Source organism: Orycteropus afer, unplaced genomic scaffold (assembly GCF_000298275.1).
Source record: "Orycteropus afer afer isolate SDZICR_OR568_19922 unplaced genomic scaffold, OryAfe1.0 scaffold00016, whole genome shotgun sequence".
In the NCBI taxonomy this organism is placed as follows: Eukaryota; Metazoa; Chordata; class Mammalia; order Tubulidentata; family Orycteropodidae; genus Orycteropus; species Orycteropus afer.
Window position 1 is genome coordinate 9,329,939 of NW_006921603.1, and position 20,737 is coordinate 9,350,675.

Consider the following 20,737-nt stretch of genomic DNA (forward strand, 5'->3'; position numbering starts at 1 on the left):
AAAAAAAAAAAGAAACAGTTAAAAAAAAAAAAAAAAGAAGTACTACTGGATTACTGTGGGTCCTAAAACCAGTGATCAATATCTTTATAAGGTAAAGTGAAGACACAGAGAGACACATATACTGAGAAGAATGTGAAGATGGAAACAGAGATTGGAGTGATATATCTACAAGCTGAGGAATGCCAAGGATTCAGGGCAGCTAGCAAAAATTGAAGATTTTACCAACTTCTGCAGTCTGAAATTGACCAAACATGCAATCAAAATGTACTATTTTGATAATTGAAATGAGAAAGCTGGAAATAAAGAAAAGCATCAATAGCTGGAAAACAAGGCCCTGGTGAGACAAATGATGCTGGAGAGCGCGTGACAGAATTCTGCAAGATCAATGATTTATTCATTGCAAGTTCTTTTTTCTACAACATGAATGGTGGCTACACATGTGCAGCTCACCAGATGGAATACAAAGGAATCAAATCCACTACCTCTGTGGAAAGAAGCAATGGAGAAGCCCAATATCATCAGTCAGAACAAGGCCAGGAGCTGACTGTGAAACAGACCATCAATTGCTCCTATGCAAGCTCAAGTTGAAGCTGAAGAAAAGTAAAACAATTCTACAAGAGCCAAAATATGACCTTGATTATATTCTACCTGAATTTAGAGAATATCTGAATTTGAAGCACTGAACACCAAGGACCAAAAACCAGGCAAATTACGGGACGACATCAAGAACATCACACATGAAGAAAGTAAAAGGTCATTAAAAAGACAGGAGAAAAGAAAAGACCACAATGGGTGTCAGAAAAGATTCTGAAACTTGCTCTTTAATGCAGAGTACCTAAAGCAAGTGGAAAAAAAAAAGATGAAATAAAAGAACTGAACGGAAGATTTCAAAGGGCTGCTCATGAAGACAAAGTATTATAATGAAATGTTCAAAGACCTGGAGCTAGAAAACCAAAAGGGAAGAACAAGTTCAGCATTTCTCAAGCTTAAGAACTGAAGAAAAAAGTCAAGGCTTGAGTTGCAATATTGAGAGCTTCAATGGCAAAATACTGAAGGATGAAGTGAGCATCAAAAGAAGATGGAAGGAATACACAGAATCACTGTACCAAAAAGAATTGCTCAGTGTTCAACCATTTCAGGAGGTAGCATATGATCAAGAACTAACTGATGGAACTGAACAAAGAAGTTGAAGCTGCACTGAAGGAATTAGTGAAAAACAAGGTTCCAGGAATTGATAGAATACCCACTTAGATGTTTCAACAAATGGATGCAGCACTGAAGGTGCTCACTCATTAACGCCAAGATATTTGGAAGACAGCTACCTGGCCAACTGATCAGAAGAGATCGATATTAGTGCCTATTCCAAAGAAAAGTGATCCAACAGAATGCAGAAATTACAGAATAATATTAATATTGCATGCAAGTAAAATTTTGCTGAAAACAGAACAAAAATGGTTGCAGCAACATAGACAGAGAACTGCCAGAAATTTCAAGCTGGATTCAGAGGACATGGAACAAGGTATACCATTGCTGACGTCAGATGGATGCTGGCTGAAAGCAAACAATACCAGAAAGATGTTTATCTGTAATTTATTGACTATGCAAAGGCATTTTACTGTGTCTATCATAACAGTGCAAAGAATGGCAATTCCAGAACACTTATTTGTTCTCATGAGGCACCTGTACACAGACTAAGAGACAGTTGTTTGAACAGAACAAGGGGATACTGATTGGTTTAAAATCAGGAAATTTTTGTTTCAGGGTTGTATCCTTTCACCATACTAATTCCATCTGTATACTGAAAAGCTGGACTATATGAAGACTGTATGTATCAGGATTGGAGGAATATTCATCAACAACCTGTGATATGCAGATGACACAAGCTTGCTTGCTGAAGGCGAAGATGACCTGAATCAGTCACTGATGAAGATCAAAGACTACAGCCTTCACTATGGATTACACCTCCACAGAAAGAAAACAAAAATCCTCACTACTGGACCGATATCACAATAAGTGAAGAAAAGATTTGACTAGGCAAATCTGTTTGAAAAGATCTTTTTCAAGTGTTAAAGAGCCAAGATGTCACTTTGAAAACTAAGGTGTGTCTCACCCAAGCCATGGTATTTTCAATAGCCTCATATGCATGTGAAAGCTGGACAATGGATAAGTAATTCTGAAGAAAAACTGATGCATTTGAATTGTGTAGAGAGTCATGGGGGGAAAAAGGGAAAGAGCCTTCATAAGATGCATTGAGAGTCATGGGGGGAAAAAGGGAAAGAGCCTTCATAAGATGCATTGACACAGTAGCTGCAACAATGGACTCAGCACAGCAAAGACTGTGAGGATGGTGCAGGACCAAGCAGTGTTTCGGTCCCTTGTACAGAGGATTGTTATGAGTGGGAGTCAACTCAACGGCACCCAACAACAACAGCAGAAGGTGCAAGAGGTAAGGAGTGATTTTTCCAAAGGCTTAAGGGAAAGCATGACCCCACCCATACCTTGATTTCAGACTTCTGCACTCCAGGACTGTAGGAAAATTTCTATTAAGTCACCCAGTTTATGGTGGTTTGTTATGGCATGTTGACTAATGTCAACAATACAGCATACATCAAACTCACTGCCGACAAGTCGATTGCAACTCAGAGACCTCTCCTTGGGTTTCCGAGGCAGTGTCTCTATGGAAGTAGATTGCCCAGTCTTCCTTCCGAGGAGTGGCTAGCTGGTGGATTTGAACCACCAGCCTTGTGGTTACCAGTCAAATGCCTTAGGCATTATGCCACCAGAGCTCCCATAGCATACACAGACATTATATAAGCTATCTTACGGGATGGCAAGATGTGGTTCTCAATATTAAGTTAAACTAAACTCACTGCCCTCAAGTCGATTCCGACTCAATAGCGACCCCTCCTTGGGTTTCCGAGGCTGTATCTCTACAGAAGTAGATTATCCAGTCTTCCTTCTGAGGAGTGGCTGGTGGGTTTCAACTGCCAGCTTTCTGGCTAGCAGTCAAATGCCTGAGGCACTACTCTATCAGAGCTCCCTGACACGAGTTAACTATGGAAAAACTTCCTAAAAGAACAGATACTGAATAAAGGAGCTAAAGTTGAGAAGCAAGACAGTGACAGGCCATTTGTCATGTAAACAGTATAATAAAATCTCCAAAGCAGTACAGTGAAAGCAGCAAACCCAGAACATGTCAGAAGCCTTGGCAAACTGCAACAGAAATTCAGAATACCATTCTGGAGACATTTATTTTAGTTTTAAGAGTCACAGTGAAACTACTAAAACACTTTAGTTCTAAAAGTTTTTTATTCCATACAATAATCTTATAACAGCTTGATTCTATATACAAGTTTTATATATACCACTAAAATGTTATGAACTGAATGTCCTGTCCTGATTTAATTCACAGTGGCATTTTTAAATTACAAATCATACGATTCTGTTCACTATAGTACAAATATGGAATTTTGCTCCCAGTATGTTGATTTCTAAAAGTAAAGTGACTATCCTGAGCTTGTGATAAAAAACAGAGTATCACTTTTTAATTATATCAAAATATAAACTTTAAAAATGTAAATGAAATAACAAAGTTTCAGATATTAAAAAGACAATCTTGTCCAAAAAGCTGAAAGTTAGGAAAAGTAATACCCTATAAAGACTACATAAAAAGAGAGACACTACAGTAAATGACTTGACTATCCAAATTAATCAAGCACTCTGGTGGAACAACGGTTAATGCATTTGGCTGCGAACAAAAGTCGCTGGTCCTAACCCACTGGCCATTATGCGGGAGAGGAAGTCAGCTTCCATAAAGATTTACAGCAGTGGAAACCCTACAAGGTAGTTCTACCCTGTCCTGTAGAGTCACTATGAATCAGAATCAACTCAATGGCAGTGGGTTTTTTTTTTTTAATCTAAATTAATCAGCTATACTACTCACATGCAGAGAACTGATATGTTTAATTATCTTTTGTAATTACATCATGTAATTACCACATAAAAACCTTCTCATGTAGTGTTGTAACTCAAAACTGGTGCACTATATAAATGTAGTCATTTCCTGGTTTTCCTTCTTTACACATCACTGAATTTCAACAACTCCATTTCATCTTTTTATGTCTTGTCAGCCCCAAAGTAAATTCTTCTTTAAAGTAATTAGCAATTAATTATAAGAATTATCTATGTGACCCATATGTCTATACAAATAAACTGGCAGGCTGGTTAGTACTGGAGAGTGCACACAGAGAGCAACTTGAAGCTGGAATGAATAGCTTTACCCCACAACTCAGATATAAACAAATACCATCTGGTGCCTACTAAATCCAATTTTGCTTTTTAAATTCTTCAGTGAGACAGACAGTTGAACTAGCACAGTGGTTCTCAAACTGCTGCACATTAGATCACTTGGTGCAGAGAGAAAAGGCCTTACAAAAGTACCTAAGCCTGTGACTTACCCCAAACCAACCAGATTCGGCAGTGGAGCCTGAGGCTTTTTTTTTTTTAAGTTCCTAGGATGATTTACTATGCAGCCAAGGTAGAAAAACTACTACTAGGCTATTTTAAATACCCCAGCAATCTTGAAAGCTGCAATAACCTCAGGGATCCAGCAGGTGGCCACAGCCACACTGAGGAATCAGTTGCAGTTTCTAGGGTGTCTAATCTTGTAAAATGGTGTTCTCCCCATAACTCACTGATGAAGAATGCATAAACCTACAGAGGCTTAGGAAACAGTGGAGAAAAGAAATGGAAAGCTAGGTTATTTTTTTGAAAAAATCTCATTTGTAAGACTAAATAATATTCATAACGAAACAAGTTATGTCTATTAAATATCAGTACTAGAATTCTACCCTTTAGAGCAGAGGTCAGTAAACTATGGCTTGTGTTCTCTCTGTTATTGTAAATAAAGTTGTATTGTAACACAGAGACCCCCATTTATATTGTCTAAGGGTGCTTTCAAATTCCAATGGCAGAAATGAGTAATTTCATCACAGAGACTGGAAGGCCCACAAAACAGAAAATATTTACTATCTGGTTATTTACAGAAATTGCTAACCCCATAATCCAAGCAAATTAATATATATAGTAAACTATAACCCTACTTTGGGAGCTCTGGTAGCATAGTGGCTAAGACACTTGCCTGCTCACCAGAAGGCTGGCGGTTCAAACCCACCAGCCACTCCTCGGAAGGAAGGTTGGGCAATCCTACTTCCGTAGTGATACTGCCTCGGAAACCCAAGGAGGGGTCGCTATGAGTCAGGGCTGACTCGACAGCACATAACAACAACAACAACATAACCCTACTTTAGGAGCTCTGGTAGGGTAGTGCCTAAGACACTTGACTGCTAACCAGAGGCTGGTGCTTGAAACCCACCAGCCACTCCTCAGAAGGAAGGCTGGGCAATCTACTTCCATAATGATACCCAAGGAGGGGCAACCACAACAACAACATAACCTTACTGCCCCTGCAGAGGCAGCTCTCGGGCTAATGTGAATAAAGTGGATCCGGGAGGGCTAACACAAGCAGAATGAATGGGTTACTAAATATAAGTCTCTGGATACATTCAGATTGAAAAACAGAATTGCTGTTTTAGTCACTTTCGTGTTCTCCATGCAGCTTCATTAAGTACACATACGTAAAATTCATGCATAAAAAAAAGACAAAACTGGTTGGTCTATTCGGACTAGCTCTAGCCAAGAAAAGCTTTAGAAAGTAAAAGGAGTTGTCTTTAGTTAATAGGGCTGCAAAGTGCTTCTGGGGAAAGAAATGGTGTCTTGTGCTATCCACAGTTGAGAACAATGACGTTATGACTATTCAATGATGATGCACATTGACCTCTAAGGGAGAAGTCGGGAGCCAGTCATCACTGCTGCTGCCTAAGCCATAACGACCTAACAGGTAAAGCCAAGAACAATTAAGACCAATGACAAAAGCACGTTTTCTTATACATACCCTCCTAGAACTGTCTGAATGTAAGTTTCTAGGAAGAGCAGAGACTGGGGGAAGAGTCATCCTCCTACTATGTCTTCCTCTTCAATTTTCTGATCAAGGGTTTGCCTGAAATCAAGTCAAACAGACTCCTCTCTGGCAGCATAGCCTAAGGCACTTGACTGCTAACCAGAAGGCTGGCGGTTCAAACCCACCTGCCACTCCTCAGAAGGAAGGTTGGGCAATCTACTTCTGTAGTGATACTGCCTTGGAAACCCAAGGAGGGGTTGCTATGAGTTGGGTCCGACTCGACGGCACATAACAACAACAACACACCATCATCCTGATCTTGTAGGTACTTTAATTCAGGCTGATAAACATAAAATGACAGGCAATCACTACTGATTCAAGGATAAAAAGTGAATATTATGAACACGCCTGTCCACAAATTTGGTAACTTAAGATGATATGGATGAATTCCTTGCAAGACACAACTTACCAAAACTCATACAAGGAGAAATAGATCATTCGAACAGGCCTATATCATCTCTTGGGAGCTCTGGTAGCATAGTGCCTAAGGCACTTGACTGCTAACCAGAAGGCTGGCGGTTCAACCCACCAGCCAGCCACTCCTTGGAAGGAAAGTTGGGCAATCTACTTCGGTAGTGATACTGCCTTGGAAACCCAAGGAGGGGTTTCTATGAGTTGTATCCAACTCGACGGCACATAACAACAACAACAACAATCTATTAAAGAAACTGAATCAACAATTAATAACCTTCCTAATTAGAAAGCACAAAGTCCAGATGGTTTCACTGGTGAACTCCACCAATCACTTACAGAAGAATGATACTAATTCTCTACAATCTTTTTCAGAAAAATAGAAGAGGATACTTCCTAACTCATTTTATAAGGCCTTACCCTGATAGTAAAACCAGACAAAGACATTGTAAGAAAGGAAAATTATAGACAAATATCTCTCATGAACATAGATATAAAAATCCTCACCAAAATATTAGCAAACCAAATCCAATCATGTACAAAAAGAATTATATGCCATAGAGTTGATTCCCACTCACTGCGACCCCCATTGGATTTCCAAGGTAGTAAATCTTTGCAGAAGTAGATTGCCCAGTCTTGCTTCCACAGAGTGGCTGGTGGGTTTGAACCACCAACCTTTTGGTAGTAGTCAAATGCCTTAGGCACTGTGCTACCAGAGCTCCTTTAACATTTACCTGATAGAAGACTTGAATTCAAACCATATAATGAACTCTTAAGACTCAACAATAAGGAAAAAACACCAACCATAAAATGGGCAAAAGATTTGAACAGGTATGTCACCAAAGAAGATATATGAATGGATGGCAAATAAACACATGAAAAGATGCTCAATATCATATACCATTAGGAAAATGCAATTAAAACAACAATGAAATATCATGGCATACCTGTTGGTTATTTTGTTGTTGTGGTGGTAAGGTGCCTTCAAGTTGGCTCCAACTCATAGCAACACCATGTGCAATAGAACAAAACATTGCCCAGTTCTACCTACACCATCCTCACAATGGGCTTGAGCCCATCATTGCAGCCACTGCATCAATCTATCTCTAAATTAGTTAGAATGGCTAAAATCCAAAACACTGACAACACCAAATCCTGATGAAGATGTGGCATAACAAGAACTTTCATTCCCTGCTGGTGGGAATACAAAATGGGACACCCAGTTTAAAAGATAATTTGACAGCATTTTACAAAGTTAAACATAAACTTATCATAAGATCCCGTATTATATGCCAAGGTATTTAAACCAATTGAGTTGAAAAGTTACGTACACATAAAAATCTACACAGGAATGCATATAGCAGTTTCATTCATAATAGACAAAAATTGTGAGCAAAAAAAAAAAAAAATGCCCTTCAATTGGTGAATGGTATATACAAACTATAGTATATCCATAAATGGAATATGATTCAGTGATAAAAAGAAATGACCAATAAAGACAGAAAAAGACATGGAAGAAATTTAAATGCACATTTCTAACTGAAAGAAGGCAGTCTGAAAAGGCTGCATAATGTATGATTCCGACTATAGGACATTCTGGAAAAGAGAAAATTATGGCGACATTACTCTGGTAGTGTAATGCCTAAGGCACTTGACTGCTAACCAGAAAGCTGGCGGTTCAAAACCACCAACCCCTCCTCAGAAGGAAGGTTGGGCAATCTACTTCTGTAGTGATACTGCCTCGGAAACCCAGAGGAGGGGTCACTATGTGTCGGGTCCAACACAATGGCACATAACAACAACAACAACATGGAGACAATATAAAGAACAAGGGGGTTCATAAGGAGAAGGGAAGGATAAATAGGTGAAGCATAGGGCATTTTTATGGCAGTGAAACTATTCTATGTTATACTGTAATTGTATATGTACGTCATGGTGCATTTGTCAAAACATAAAGAACTGTACAACAGAAGAGTAAACCCTAATGTAAACAATGGACTTTAATTAATAAAAATCAGTATTGGCTTACTAATTATAACAAATGTACCTACTAATGCAATATATTAAAAGTAAGGGAAACTGTGTAAAACAGAGAGGGAACATATAGGAACTCTACTTTCTGTGAGATTTTTCTGTAAACCTAAAACTGCTCTAAAAAAATAAAGTCTACTGAAAAAATAATAGGGCTATTCTAAAATGAAATAGGGTGATAGCTTTAAAGTAAACAATCCAGAATATGCAGGAAACAGATTTTAGGAGCTAGAACGGCACAAAGCGAGTGCAGAGAAAATGGCCTTCGTGTTGGTATTAAGAACAAACAAAAAGAAAATTGAAATTAGGTTGCTGATAAAACATCTGCAATAATCCAGACAGAAACTATCATCCACTTGATTGTTGTAGTCAAGCCAGATTGGCTAAGAAACCAAGAGATAGACTGCATAAGAGGACACGTAGTATGATCTCATTTTTCTTAAAACAACAACAAAAAAATTATATTTTGTTTATGACAGAAAGAGCCCTGGTGGTGCAGTGGTTAAGCATTTAACTGCTAACCAGAAAGTCTGCAGTTCAAACCCACCAACTGCTCCGCAGGAGAAAGATGTGGCAATCTGATTCCATAGAGATTTATAGCCTTGGAAACCCCTATGGGCAGTTCTGCTCTGCCTTACAGGGTCATTTTGAGAGTAGGAATTGACAGTTTTGGGTTGTAGTTGTTATTAGGTGCCATCAAGTCCATTCCAACTCACAGTGGCCCCTTGTGATAAAGGAGAACTGGCCAAAGTGTTTCCTCGGCAGTAATCCTCACAAAAGCTGATCAACTGGTCTTTCTTTGGTGGAGCCGCTGGGCATGTTCAAACTGTCAAACTTTTGGTTAGCAGCCTAATGTGAAAACATTGAGCACCAGGGCTCTGTAAAGTATATGAGCAGAGGATTTCAAAATCTTTGGTACTATCCCAATTAGATAGCTGATTTATTAATATCAAAGGTAACACAAATAGCAATTCAATGTGAATTAAGTATAAATTTTCTTGTTAACCCTCTCAGTTGAAACCTATTACTATTTTGCCAGTTTACTTTAAGACCAAACATTTCAATTATTTAGATTTCATCCTGTCAAAGAAATCACTAAATATTTTGCCTTCCCACATGTAAATGATCCAGGCTTTATGTACACTTAATATTTAAACATGTATTTTTGCTCCATGCAGCTGAACTTCTTTCATCAATTTATCCTATTCTCTCTTTTGTGTCATCCCTCAGTATTACTGTCACACATAGCTCAACAAATACACTTGAACAACTACACCAATACTCATATGATACACATAAGATCCTCAATGTATCACCAATTTCCTAGAAATCAACATTTTGTTAACAATCAGGATAGCCAGTATTTGTTAACAGGACAGGATAGAAAAGCACATTAAAATCTTTAAAATTTTTGAAAAATGGTGGCATAAGCAGCATAAGTTACTGTTAAATGCAAGGGATTTTTTTCCCCATAATTTAAAATGTTTTGCTTTGTTCTTCCCAGTATTATTGAAGACATCCTAGAAGCCCTGGTGGCACACTGGTTAAAGCACCCAACTGTTAACCAAAAGGTGGGAAACCACCAACCTCTCCAGGGTCACTCTGAGTCAGAATTGACTGCAGGGCTAGTAATAGGTTTCAATTTACAGGGTTAATAAAAAAATTTTGTATTTAATTAACAATGAATTGTTTGTGTTTGTGGTTTTGGTTTTGGGTTTTATTGAAGAATTCCTAACAATTTCGTATCTACTGAGGAAATTCCAGGTTTCTAAACAAAGATATAGAGGGCTTCTGGTGGCGCAGTGGTTAAATGCTTGGCTGCAACCAAAAGGTCCGAGGTTCCAAACTACCAGCTGGGCGTGGCAGAAAGCCGTGGTAGTCTGTTTCTGTAAAGGTTAGAGTCTTGGAAACCCTATGGCAGTTCTACTCCGTCCTATAGGATCACCAAGAGTCATAATCGACTGGGCAGTAGTGGATTTGGTTTTTGATTCAACAAAGATACTCAGCTAAACCATTTGAAATTGCTGGATTAGTAGGTCAAAATTGGTAAAGTAGTTGGTTTCATATGGTTCACCTTACTTCAGAAACTAGTATAAGAAGGTGGAGATTAAAATGGAAGTGAAGATTCCCTTTAAAAGCATCAAGAGCTTTAAAACTCTAAAGTTATGATCAGGAGTGGAAAGTACAATAACAATACAGTATTTTAATAACCGATTTTGTCAAGAAATAACAGTGGCCTGTCTTAAATAAAAAGCTATCTAACACATTTTGCAAGGTTGGGCAATCCTACTTCCGTAGTGATACTGCCTCGGAAACCCAAGGAGGGGTCGCTATGAGTCAGGTTTGACTCGACGGCACATAACAACAACAACAACACATTTTGCATGGCTAAAAAGCAAACGTGAAACTTCCATTTAAAAAGTTCTTTCCCTCTCCTAATTATTTTTGAAAGAATCCACTGCCAAACTTACAACTTTTTAGGTGCAGAGGTTGTAATTTGCTTCTTTCAAAGGCTATGGTTTGTTTCTCCACCCCTCCCCGCAAACAATTTGCATGGCTCCAATGATGAGCTTTTCATTAAATTCTATAATAGTGAATTCTAAGAAACTTACTAGAGTCTGAAATCTTTGCCACTTCAATTTTGTATTTTAAACGTTCCCTATTTTCCCCACTGTAATTAAAGTCAAAACCATTTTATTGAAAAGGGTATCTGTGCTGACCTTTAGGGGCAGCAAGAAATGAGGCTCTGAGGAAAATCTCGTCATAGGCCAACACTGGCCTGAGGTGGGTTTCTTGGAAATCCCGGGGCTCCTAATTCCCGTGTGGCATCCAGAGTTGCTAAAAGACCAGGGTCCAAGCCCTGGGGAGTGCTGTTGGCAGGTGAGCACAGAAGTGCGGCGAGACTCCACGGCTTCCCCATTCCAGGCCTGCTTCCTCTCTAAGAAATCGGAGGTGATGGGTGGGTGTGAAGATTTCCAAACTCCTTTAGATCACTAAGAGCGCAATCTCCGAGGCTCGCTCTCGTTTCTGGCCACAATTGAATACGAGACGGGCAGAGTGAGCTGCTTTTCCGAGACAAAGAGCTTGAGGACTTGATGCCGGGGTCTCCCTTTCTGCCCGCGGCCCAGACCCTCACTACTCACCTCGGCGGGGTGCATCGCCAGGCGGAGCTCCCGACCACTCAGGGTCTGCCCCTCCATTATCAGCGCTAACAGCCTGGGCTACAGCCGCTGCTCCGAAGGGAAGATTTGAAAATCCCGCCCCTGACTGGGGACCGTGGAGGACGCCAACCGCCCGGCCGTACCAAGTCCAGGAGGTGGGGGAGAAGGGACCCGAGCATGCGCAACTGGCTCGCGCACGCTCAGTGGCGCGCCCCCGTACCCGCGGCTCCTGGCGCTGGAACTTTAGACAGCGGCGAGTTCTCCTATACAGCCGCCGGGAAGTGAGAGGCGGCCAGCCAATTTAAGACACTGAAAGGGATGTGGGAGGTACTAGGACGGGAGTGGGCGGGTCCCGTAGGGAAAGCATATCTAGGGTGATGATTTCCCTTACAGTCCTTTTTTGGGGATCTCTCCTTTGTGTCTGCATCCCAAGAGACGCCGTCCAAAGCGTTCGCAGGCCAGCCGACTCAATGAAGCTGCTGTCATTGGACACCTTAAAAACAACTCAAGGACCTATGGTGTCACTTAGAGACCACCATGTCGCTCCCAGAGAACCAGGTGACATCGCCGTCAAGCATAGAGCTTAACTCTCTCCTCTAACACAGCACCTGGTTGTCACCCAGGGTCACTCAGAAAACACAGCCTTGTTGATCAAGTCCTGGAGACACCACGTCAGGCATTTCACGTCTTCTCTTTTGCCTCCAGTGTTTATTTATAATCCCAGATGCACCCCCTCATCCTTGCCCCAAGTACTCTTTTTTTTCTCTCTCTTGCCAGACACCCCAATCATTACCTATTCCCTGTAGTTCTCCCACCAGCATCCGAAGTGACAGCAGAATGGGGTACATATTGCCCAGAGCCCTATTTCTTGCTGCCCCTAAAGATCAGCACAAAGACCCTTTTCAATAAAATGATTTTGACATTAATCACAATGAAGGAAATCTGGAATGCTTAAAAATCAAAAGTCAAGTGGCAAAGATTTCAGACCCTTATAAAGTTCTTAAAATTCACTGTCCCTTGCTGATCCTGACTTCCCCTTGAAAAGACAACAGGAAGCCTCTTTGAGTTTCTATCATTTTTCCTCCAAAATCACTCAACCCTCCCTTCAGAGAAGGCTTGGAGCCTTTCTTCTTCCATAAAAAGAATGATCATATTTTTAATTTGCTAAGGCAGTCCCTGTTTGGCTTGTCGCAATGTTTCAACTATTTTCCACTTGTCCTAAGAAGTTGATCAGTTTAGGTATTAAATTATATGGTCATCTTATCTAATCAGTGTGTTTTGAAGATGCACTTCTGAAAATATAATGACTGCCCTTAGTCTGAAGTGGGTCATTTCCATCTTTGAAGGCACTTGAACTAGGTGATACTAGAAGCTGCCCAGCTAGGAATGACACCCCTCTCCCCATATCCTTACCTAAAGTGATAAAAATAAGTAGAGCTTAAAATCACAAACACAGAGGTTACCTCATTCTTTCCAAACACAAATCTAAATTCCAGAATCATTAGGTGTCTCTTAGCCTTGCACACCTCTCTCCTTAGGCTTAGCACTTAGTGGTGTAATTATCCCCTACTCAACATGAGCTGAACGAGCTTAGTATACTATCTGACTCGTAAAAAAAATACATACACAAACACACACACAGCTCATCATCAGACATGTAGTGCTTATCATATAACACACACAGCTTGAAGACTCAGATCAAAGTATTCGTAGAACCTATCATTTGTTGGAAAGCCAGCCAAAGGCAAGCCAACGAATTTGAGATTGAACCAAAGTAGAAATATTTGATGAGTGAATACTTGGTATGTAATTGAAGATGCATTTTTTATAGTACTCAGAGAAAGGGATCTAGGAAAGGTCATATTTAGTAATTATTGCCTGTTGAATAGATAGTCTCAATTAAAGACATTTCTCTATGGAAAAGAAGATGTGATGTGGTACTATCTCTTTGTTTTTCATCAGGGTTGTTCCCAGGAAATGCTTATGCTATAACTATGGTAATTAAAATACCTCAGACAAGGACTGTTTTTCCTCATTTATTCCCAGGTCCTTCCTTGTTACTACTGCTAGTTTCATCAAACACCATTTTCTCTGGTGTATGTTATGTACATATCAATAGGATTGTCCACAGAACTTAGCAAAAGAGGTTAAAGATTTCACATGCAGTAGTTTGATTGTTGTTGTTGTTGTTATGTGCCGTCGAGTCAGCCCTGACTCATAGCGACCCCTCCTTGGGTTTCCGAGGCAGTATCACTACGGAAGTAGGATTGCCCAACCTTCCTTCCGAGGAGTGGCTGGTGGGTTTGAACCGCCAGCCTTCTGGTTAGCAGTCAAGTGCCTTAGCCACTATGCTACCAGAGCTTGACAATTTATTCATTCACCCATTTATTTATTAAAAATAAAAACAAGCACACAAAGTCTTTCCAAGATTTATATGTAGGCCTAGACAGTTTTAAGTGATTAACTTTCAAGATTCTAAAGTTCTTTATGATTCCCATCCTAAAATTGATCCGCCTAACAGCCTGTCTACTGTCTAGGCCTGAATTAGTCCCCTTTTTACAATCACTTTTTCACTTTAGGTCCCTGGGTGGTACCAAACCTGGTGTGCTCACCCTAAAGGTTAACAGTGGGAATCCATCCAGTGACACTGCAGAAGAAAGCCCTGATGATCTACTTCCTTCAAGGAAGTGTTATTCTCTAACACTTGGGATCACCATGAGTTGAAATCATTCTGTGGCAATGGGCTTTGGCTTCAGTTTCTCAGTTGGCACCGAACCCTAATGCATTGCTCCAAAAAAAAGTCCTGGGGCTGAGAGGACAATTGAGATCATTGGTGTTGATGGTAGAAGCAATGAACCAAGGGCTCAGTACTATATTATAAAAAAGAAAAGTAGATATGGAATTGATCTTGACCCCTGTCTTACTCTGGCATTAAATAATAATTACCCATGGATGCATAAACTAATTGAGGGGAAAGAAGCCTTATCTTATCATTATCAGATTCATTCCCAAGAAAATTTTACCTTTGCTGTTTAATACTGATCCACTATAATTTGTAATTATAAATTATTATTATATAATTATATTTGTAATAATTATTTGGTTTTCATCAATTGTGTACTACTACTAATTGAAAAGAAAAATTTTGACATTTAAATCTTATGGTTACATGAAATGTAAAATTGTATAAATTTCAATTTACATATACATGCTTCTTTCAGAGAAGTAGAGTAAGCAATAAAATCCTCTCAAGCATAAAAATATATTAGCATAAAATTCTATGAGATAATTGGAACAAAAATATATGTTCAATAGGAAAAGGAACATGTAAAATTTCTGACTGCTGAAGATGAAGTGGTTCATATATTTTTTAAAAGGATGATGGTAATTATCATCAAATCATTAGCTTTTAGATTCTACTGGTTAAGGCATTTGGCTGCTATTCAGAAGGTTGGTGGCTCAAACCCACTAGCTGTTCTGTGGAAGAAAGATGAGGCAGTCTGCTTCTATAAAGATTTACTTAAAAGATAATTACTTTCATTTTAAGTAGTCATTATTTTCAATACACCAGAAATGACGTCTTTTGTAACTATTTGAATGTGTGCTAAAATATTACAGATACTACCTTAAGAATGTGTAAAGGTTAAAAAAAAATCAGATATTCCTATGTATGATCATCGTATATAATACAAATGTAGATCTTTAATGTCTTTTGATGAAGTTTTACGTTTTCTTCACATGGGCCTGGCACATCTTTGTTCAATTTATTCTTGGATTCTTTAGATCTCTTTTACTGTTGAAAATAATATTTTTTTAAAATATGCCTTCTCTTTATGACTGGTGTGTAGAAATAAAACTTACTTTTGTATATTGATCTTATTTCCAGATACCTTGCTAAATTCTCCAATTATTTCTAATAAATTATTGGTAGTTTAAATGTTTTCTATGTAGACAACCAAGAGCGAATAATGACAATTTTATTTTACTTTTTAACTCTTGTAGTTCTTTTTACTTGACTTACTGTGCTGGCAAGGGCTGCCAATACAATTTAAGTGAAAGTGGTAATAATGGACATTCTTATCTTCTTCCTAATTTTAAAGGGAATATTTCTGGGTTTTTTGTTTGTTTGTTTGTTTTGTTTTTAAAAACTCATTGCTATCGAACTGATTTCAACTCACAGAGATCGTATAGGACACAGTAGAACTGCCCCATAGGGTTTCCAAGGCTGTAATCTTTACAGAAGCAGACTGCCTCATCTTTCTCCCATGGCATGAGAGGTGGGTTCAAAACACCAACCTTTCATTTAGCAGCCAAGAGCACAACTACTGCACCACCAGGCTCCTTTGTAATATCTATTTCTTTATCTTAAAAAAGAATATCATGTATAATTATGTATATTTATACATAAATATACATTGTTCACCCTGAAGCCTTGGATTTATGACCTTCATTCTCAAATGTTAACTTTTAAAAATTGCCTCTTTTACAGTCTATCTGTTCTCTTATTCAGGAACTCCAATTAGATCTATGTTAAATCTTATTTAATCTTCTTCATTGCTTAACTTCTTTTTCATGTTTTCTATTTCCTTGCCTTTTTGTGCTACATTCTGAATACTTTATTTTTCTGTCTTCTTATTCCCTTTTCTTGATCTGTGTCTATCTAATTTGCTCTTACATCTATCCATTGAAGGCAATTTTTTTTATCTCAACAATTGTATTTTTCTTTTATAATAGCTCTATTGTAGTTACTTTTTAAAATCTCCCTGGTCACTTTGGGTAGTCTTTTGTTGCCTGTTTATTTCTGTGATTCTATCATTTATGTCTTTAAACTTTTTCACAATTAATATAGAATAATTATTATATATATGTAATTATATAATCTGTGTCTAATCATTCTCTCTTCGGGTCTTACTTTGAAGTTGATTCCATTAATCCTTACCCATAGTGATTTGTTCCCTTATGTTTTTAAATCATTGATTAGATGTTTCCAAAACCAAAACCAAACTCATTGCATTGAGTTGGATCTGACTCATGGTGTTTCCAAGGCATCTGGGGATTATTGGTTGTAACAGCATCACCTAGGCCATCCTGACTAATGCAAGGACCAAACTGGGAGATACCTATGACTGTTGAGTGGATTCTGACTCATAGTGATGTTATAGAACAACTTCCCCATAGAGTTTCCAAGGCTGTAAATCTTTATGAAAGCAGACTGCCACATCTTTCCCCCATGGAGTGGCTGCTGGGTTCCAACTGGACTGGAAGGTAGTGAATCTAAAGTTTAGTCTTAGCCTTACTACCTGATATCCATCTAGCAAGTCATTGAACCTATATTTCTCTCTGAACCTATGTTTCTTCATCTGTAATATAGGACTAATAATTATTTTCTCTACCTGTTTCATGGCTTGTTTTGGATATCCTGTGTATGTGGAAATTTTTGAAATATGTGAAGCATGTGCAAATATATAACTATAGTATCATTAAGAACCTTGAATTGGTTTATTTCCACTTACATGATGCCATTCCTAAGAAGAAAATATTAGGAAGTTATGAAAGCTCAAGGTTTTCATCAGGTAACAGTAGCATGAAAGACTTGATAATTTAAGCATAAAGTAGTGATGCTTCCATCTAAAATATCTAAATGACTATATGCATCTACTTTATAATCATCAATTTCTTCTAGAGTCTTTAATGCTTGAAATTCTATTATAACTTAAGAATTGTGATCAATGAAAAGAAAACCAGTGGTAATTTTAGAAGAAGAAAAGTTTATTTTGAGCTTAGCAAGTATTACATTTTTATGTGAAATCAAGGTAAGCATTGAATTGGCTTGCTTACCACAAGTTCTACCCACTGCGGTTGAGTCGTATCTGACTCATGGCGACCCCTCCTTGGGTTTCTGAGACTGTATCACTGCAGAAGTAGATTGCCAAACCTTCCTTCCAAGGAGTGGCTGGTGGATTTGAACCACCAACCTTCTGGTTAGCAGTCATATGCCTTAGGCACTATGCCACCAGAGCTCCTCCACAAATTTTAGAGTCAAGCTTATTAAACTGCTTGTTTTCAAGCTCCATTTGCTGCTCTCACCCAAAATTCTGACACCCTGGTGTTGATCTTTGTCTCCTATTGAAATCACCACATTAAAAAGAACAAATCATAGAGTCTTGTGAAATGCCCTTCCTATTATTTTCTGAAAATGGAAAGGCAGGTATACATCCTGTGGCCACTTTGCAGAGGATGTGAATCTGTTTATCACTTGTGCATTACTTGAGGAAAATATGAACAGATCACTAAAGCTGTCAGTGAGAAGGAACTGTGGGCCATATGGTATTGTTGCTTGAGACTTGGCTTTTGCTGTGGTATGAATGGCCACGCAGGTAGAGCAGATTTCCCCATTAATTCTATGAAGTGCTATGTTGACATCACAGTAATGATGATGATGTGTCATCATGTCGTGATGTGTCAATGAATACTTTTACATGAAACTCTGGGCTACTTCTCTTTGAAGACATCTGGAACTAATTACTTATCTCTGTCCTTTCTAGTTATGTGTTGGGAAATCTGAATGATTAGGTTTCATTTTGAGCTGCATAAGCTTTACTGATCACCAGGTCTTTCTTTCATGGTACTGCTGTGTGGAGTCAAACTGCCAACGTTTAGGTCAGCAGTCAAGGACAGGCTTTTTATACCACTCAGGGACCTTATGCTCAAATTGGGTGTTAAATAATAGCTAACACTAAGTGAAAGCTTACTTTTTGCTGCTCCTTTACATCTATTAACTGCCAAGAATATAATTTAATTTCTTCAAGCTATTTCTCTTATTTACAGAAGAGTATACTCTATTTAAAGGGGCCTTGGTAGCATCGACTCAATGACATCTAACCACAATAGTCATCCATTTATAAAGCATGTATTGAGTTACTTTGTTGAACTGTAAAGTAGCATATAATACCTATAAGAAAATTTTTGTCATGTAGTTCAAATAATATGGCTCTGACTTCTTGAAAGACACTGTGCATGCTAGAGAATACAGTCACAAAATACACATGTTCATTTTTTAATATTCTTACAATATCTTCAACTTTTGGAGTTTAACCTCTTGTTTTGTGGAAACTGGGTAACAACGTCAACCTTTCTTTCTAGTAAAAATGAAGAAGTAAAAATCTCATTGCCATTGCTTCAATTCCGACTCACAGTGACTCTGTATAACAAAGTAGAACAGCCCAATGGCATTTCCAAGGCTATAATCTTTACAGAAGCAGACTGTCACGTCTTTATCCTGCAGAGCAGCAGGTGGGTTTGAACTGCTGACCTTTAGATTAGCATCCAAATGCTTTCACCACTGTGTCACCATATAAGATTTTATCTACAGGTGTAAATTGTGTTCATTACTATGTAGCTCTAAACATTTTGAAGAATTCTGTACACTAGTCATACACTTGATTCATATTTGAAAACTCTCTAACCAAAATATGCTTTTAAAATGTTTCTGTGTCCAGAAACAGATACTGTATAAATATCAAATAGAAATAGAGATCTCCTTGCTAAAAGGTTTTCTTTCCAATATCCAATATTTTATTTTTTATATAGTTTTCTACATAGAAAGTCTACTACATAGAAATTTCTATGTGTGGAATTCTAACTTGGTGCTTCTTTGCTTAATAGTTTCTTATATTTGAGCTAATAATAGAAATTACATTCAGAATGATATGTATTTTATTATCAAAATTAAAATAGATTTTTCCTCTTTTGGACATTACTTATTTACTGAAAACTAATTTGTTTTTCTCACTGGTATTTCAAATTAATAACACAAAAAGAATAATTAAAAAGTCAAAATTATCATAAAATTATTTGTAACATTATGTAGTTTAAATTCTAAATGATTCTTAGAAGTTGAAGATGTTTTTAGGAAGAAATCAAATAATTCATAGTAGCCCTTAGTGTATCTTACTGACTTTTTTCCTATTTCATTAATTAATTCTGTTTTTATGTGCTATTTAGTCATTTTTTCAACTCATAGTGACCCCATATGACAGAGTAGGACTGCTCAAAGGGCTTCCTAGGATTTAATTCTTCTTGGATCAGATTGCCAGATCTTTCTTCTGCAGAGTCTTTGGGTGGATTTGAACTGTCAACCTTTTAGTTAGAATCTAAACACTTAACCATTGCTCCACCAGGACTCCTTAATTTGTTAATAAGGGAAACAAAAAGGAGAAAGGAAGCATGTTTATCACCTTTTATTATTCAAATAAAATATTTCTTCCTAAACTTTTTAGGGAAAAATATCAGTTTAGGTTATCTCAGAAAATTCATTTTAATATGACTGGTTAGATTTGTTGAATAATGAGAAGATTTTACTATACATATTTTGAACATAAAAATGACTTAAATAAGTATTATCAAATGTATAAAGTGGATGCAATGCTACAATTTTTCTAAGCTACAGAATAAAATCTATTGTGTAACAATGTTATTGAAAGAGATTTAGATTGATGTCAGTTGTCTTTGGCTTTATCCAAGTAGAATTTTTGTGACTTGGTGAAAGGTATAAGGGACTTTCAGAGCAAAGAAAATGCAACCATAGATTTTCAAAATTAGAACAAATCTTAGAATGTACCCACCTCGTTCTATTCTGCATTTTATACAACAACAACAACCAAAAACTCACTGCCATTGAGTTGGTCTCGACCCAAAGTGACCCTTCATTGGGTTTCCAAGGCAATATCTGTACAGAAGTAGATTGCCCAGTCTTTCTTCCAAGGAGTGACTGGTGGGTTTGAACCGCCAGCCTCCTGGTTAGCAGTCAGATGCCTTAGGAACTACGCCACCAGAGCTCCTCCTTTATACATCAAGGTAGGGATTCTATGTTGTTGTTGTTGTTGTTAAGTGCCGTCGAGTCGTTTCCGACTCATAGCGACCCCATGCACAGCAGAAGGAAACACTGCCCGATACCGCGCCAGCCCCACATTCCCTGCTATACTTGAGCGCATCATGGCAGCCACCGCGTGTCAATCCATCTCGTTGAAGGCTTCCCCCTCTTTCGTTGACCCTCCACCCTACCAAGCATGACATCCTTCTCCAGGGAATGGTCCCTTCTGACAACATGACCAAA

At 38.2% G+C, this 20,737-nt stretch overlaps 1 protein-coding gene across 1 annotated transcript in view; it reads right to left on the bottom strand.

Annotated features, from left to right (window-relative positions):
• Nucleotides 1–11,661, bottom strand: part of RTKN2 (rhotekin 2) — a 110,124-nt gene extending 98,463 nt beyond the window's left edge. Inside the window, exon 1 of the mRNA XM_007959387.1 lies at nt 11,605–11,661. Coding sequence (XP_007957578.1) covers nt 11,605–11,661 — 57 coding nt within the window. The remainder of the gene's footprint in view (nt 1–11,604) is intronic.
• Nucleotides 11,662–20,737: the final 9,076 nt, after the last annotated feature.